Source organism: Acyrthosiphon pisum, chromosome A3 (assembly GCF_005508785.2).
Source record: "Acyrthosiphon pisum isolate AL4f chromosome A3, pea_aphid_22Mar2018_4r6ur, whole genome shotgun sequence".
In the NCBI taxonomy this organism is placed as follows: Eukaryota; Metazoa; Arthropoda; class Insecta; order Hemiptera; family Aphididae; genus Acyrthosiphon; species Acyrthosiphon pisum.
Genome location: NC_042496.1, coordinates 4,934,324 through 4,937,341, shown reverse-complemented (window position 1 = coordinate 4,937,341; position 3,018 = coordinate 4,934,324). Strand labels below are relative to the sequence as shown.

The following is a 3,018-nucleotide window of genomic DNA, read 5'->3' as shown; positions in this document are numbered from 1 at the left end:
TTAAGTAAATTATATTATATATTATAATTATATATTTATATATTATAATTATACTAGCTGTCCCGACACGGCGTTGCCCGCGTATTAGTTTGTTCTTTTTGCATTTTCGTAGGCCCATGTATTATTGTTATTATGTGTTAGAAAAAATTTTTTTTTTTATTTATAGTTTATTAGTGGTTTTGGAGATCATAGCGTATAATAAACTATTGAGTATGTCAAATTAATATTCATATAATGTCACTAATAATAACCCACAGGATTAAGAATAGAACATAGTCTGCAACGAATGAGTAAATTACAAAGTTCTTTATTGATATCATAAACAAATATAATTTTATAAATTATGTATATTTTAAACTATTTTTAATAATTTAAATTTAACTAAGAACTAATTGGTGCACAATATTTTTGGTTAACCTGTCTTTTGCTAATATAAATGGATATGCGTCAATTGTTCGCCGAAAATAGTTCGCGCGACAATTGCTCGCGCGTCTAATGTTCGCTTGGAAATTGTTCGAATACGAAAATTGTCCGTGCATGAATTGTTCGTAAAAAAAAAAAATAATAAGACTTGATTATCACGTAATATATTTTGTAATCTATACGGCAGTATAAATAACATACTATTTGATTTAGTGTGAAATGTGTGAAGTTTTAAAACCTTATCGATAACGTATCTCGTTATCGAACATTACCTATATAATGGGCACAAAAATCCCAATGTGTTCTGGAATAGTAGTTATCTACTAATAACAATACTAATACTAACACATACCTGTCACAAAAATCAAACAACAGTACAACCAGTAATTTTGACCATCATTTATTTTACCGCAATAAGTATTTAATTACTATGGTTTTAAAATACGTAAAAAGTGATCGTGGTACAGATATACTCGTACATAAAAGTTACATGTTCTACCGCGAAAAACAAACGGAAAAAAAAACTTTTTGGAAATGTTCATTGTATAAAAAATATAAGTGTGGTGGTCGTGTTCATGTGGAAAATGACGAAGTTGTCAAAAGTTATGAACATAATCATGTACCAGATAATGCTCAAGTGGAGTTAAAGGAATTAATGTATAACATGAAACACGATGCACAAACCTCCGCTGCTACAAGTCATGGAGTCATAGGAAATTTAGCAAGTCAGGTAAATTGAATTATCTAAATATTTTGAATTTTAAATTAAAATTATATAAAAGTGCTCGAAACTTGCGTAAAGAATTTGAATTTTAGGCTGAATGTTTATAGAAATAATATACATGTCATGTTAGAACTATTAAATATTTTCCATAAGTTTGGTTTACAATAAAAAACTTATCATTTATTTAAAATTTAAAGCAATACGTTAACGTTTATATTTTTCTTAGGTTCCCTTATCGGTTGCAGGTCAATTACCCAGCGTAGCTAGTTTGAAAAGAACAATACAACGTGCTCGTCGAACTAAACTAAATGCTCCTGTAAACCCTTTAAACTTTAGTTTTGATATTCCTGAAGATTTTACAAAGACGAAAAATGGCGACGATTTTCTTCTTTTTGATAACAAATCGGATACAAAAAGAATATTATTGTTTTCAACGAAAAATAGTTTGGAGTTAATGAATAATTGCCTTAATTGGTTTTGCGATGGCACTTTTACTTGTTCACCTATTCCGTTTAAACAGTTATATACCATTCACGCTGTACATTATTCAAATGTTATCCCTTCTGCTTACGCTCTTCTACCCGACAAAAAAGAAGATACATATATACAAATGTTTAAGGCTCTTAAATCATTAAACCAAAATTTAAATCCCAAGTCTATTATGATGGATTTCGAAAAAGCAGCGATGAATGCTGTTAAATCTGAATTTCCAAATACCTCAATTAATGGATGTTTTTTTCACCTATCACAATGTATTTGGCGCCACTTACAAGAAGCAGGGTTACAAAAAAATTACATACAAGATTCTGAATTTGCCTTACATATTCGTATGTTACCTGCTCTTGCTTTTGTGCCACAAAACAAAGTTATAAAAGACTATGAAAAACTTTTAGACTCTGAATACTTTTCTGAAAATGAAGAACTTTTAATGCCAATTATAGACTACTTTGAGGGCACCTGGATTGGCCGTTTGCATCGTAGAGGCCAAAGAAGAGATCCGATCATCCCCATTAGTGTATGGAATTGTTATGATTTAGTAGCGGCAGACCTTCCACGTACTAATAATTCAGTTGAAGGATGGCACAATTGTTTTTCGTCTACACTTAATTCATCCAAACATCCATCAATTTGGAGATTTATACATGCACTCCAAAAAGAAGAAAGTATTAATACTTTAAAAATTCAGCAGTATGTCGCGGGTCAAGAACCACCATCAAAAAAAATATATAAAAATAAAAGTGAAAATTTAAAAAAAAATATGTGCAGATTATAATAACCGTGCAACAATGGATTACCTTCGTGGTGTTGCATACAATTTCCAACTACAAATATAAAAACTATGTACTTAATATTATTGACATCCACAAACTTGGAAAAATACTCAACATTATAATTATTTTTTATGTATTATTAGTATATTATTATTATTATTATTACAATTATTTATTTATTTTTATTTAATGTTATGTGAACATACGAACAATTTTTGCACGAACAATTTTCGTATTCGAACAATTTCCAGGCGAACATTAGACGCGCGAGCAATTGTCGCGCGAACTATTTTCGGCGAACAATTGACGTGATACCAATAATGATATGACTGTATACTATTTTATATATAGGTTTAATTATGAGAGAATTATATGAAATAAAATATTTAATAAATAATAAATTTGATACCTTTTATTATTTTACATGGGTTGGATTATATGGAATGGTTCTTTTAAACTTGAATATAACTAAGCTACACGTATCCTATGTAGTACCTAATATATTACAGTTTTTAGGTGAGGTAATGTATAGGTAATGTTGGTAATAAGACATTTGATGGAGGATTCAAATACTGCTGCAGATACTATATAATACAATAT

The 3,018-nt window shown here is 29.3% G+C and overlaps 1 protein-coding gene across 1 annotated transcript in view; it reads left to right on the top strand.

Annotated features, from left to right (window-relative positions):
- Positions 1–2,552, top strand: part of LOC107883198 — a 16,044-nt gene extending 13,492 nt beyond the window's left edge. Inside the window, exons 4-5 of the mRNA XM_016802800.2 lie at positions 983–1,153; positions 1,374–2,552. Of these exons, the coding sequence (XP_016658289.2) occupies positions 983–1,153; positions 1,374–2,420 (1,218 nt within the window). The 3' untranslated portion in view covers positions 2,421–2,552. The remainder of the gene's footprint in view (positions 1–982; positions 1,154–1,373) is intronic.
- The last annotated feature ends 466 nt before the right edge of the window (positions 2,553–3,018 follow it).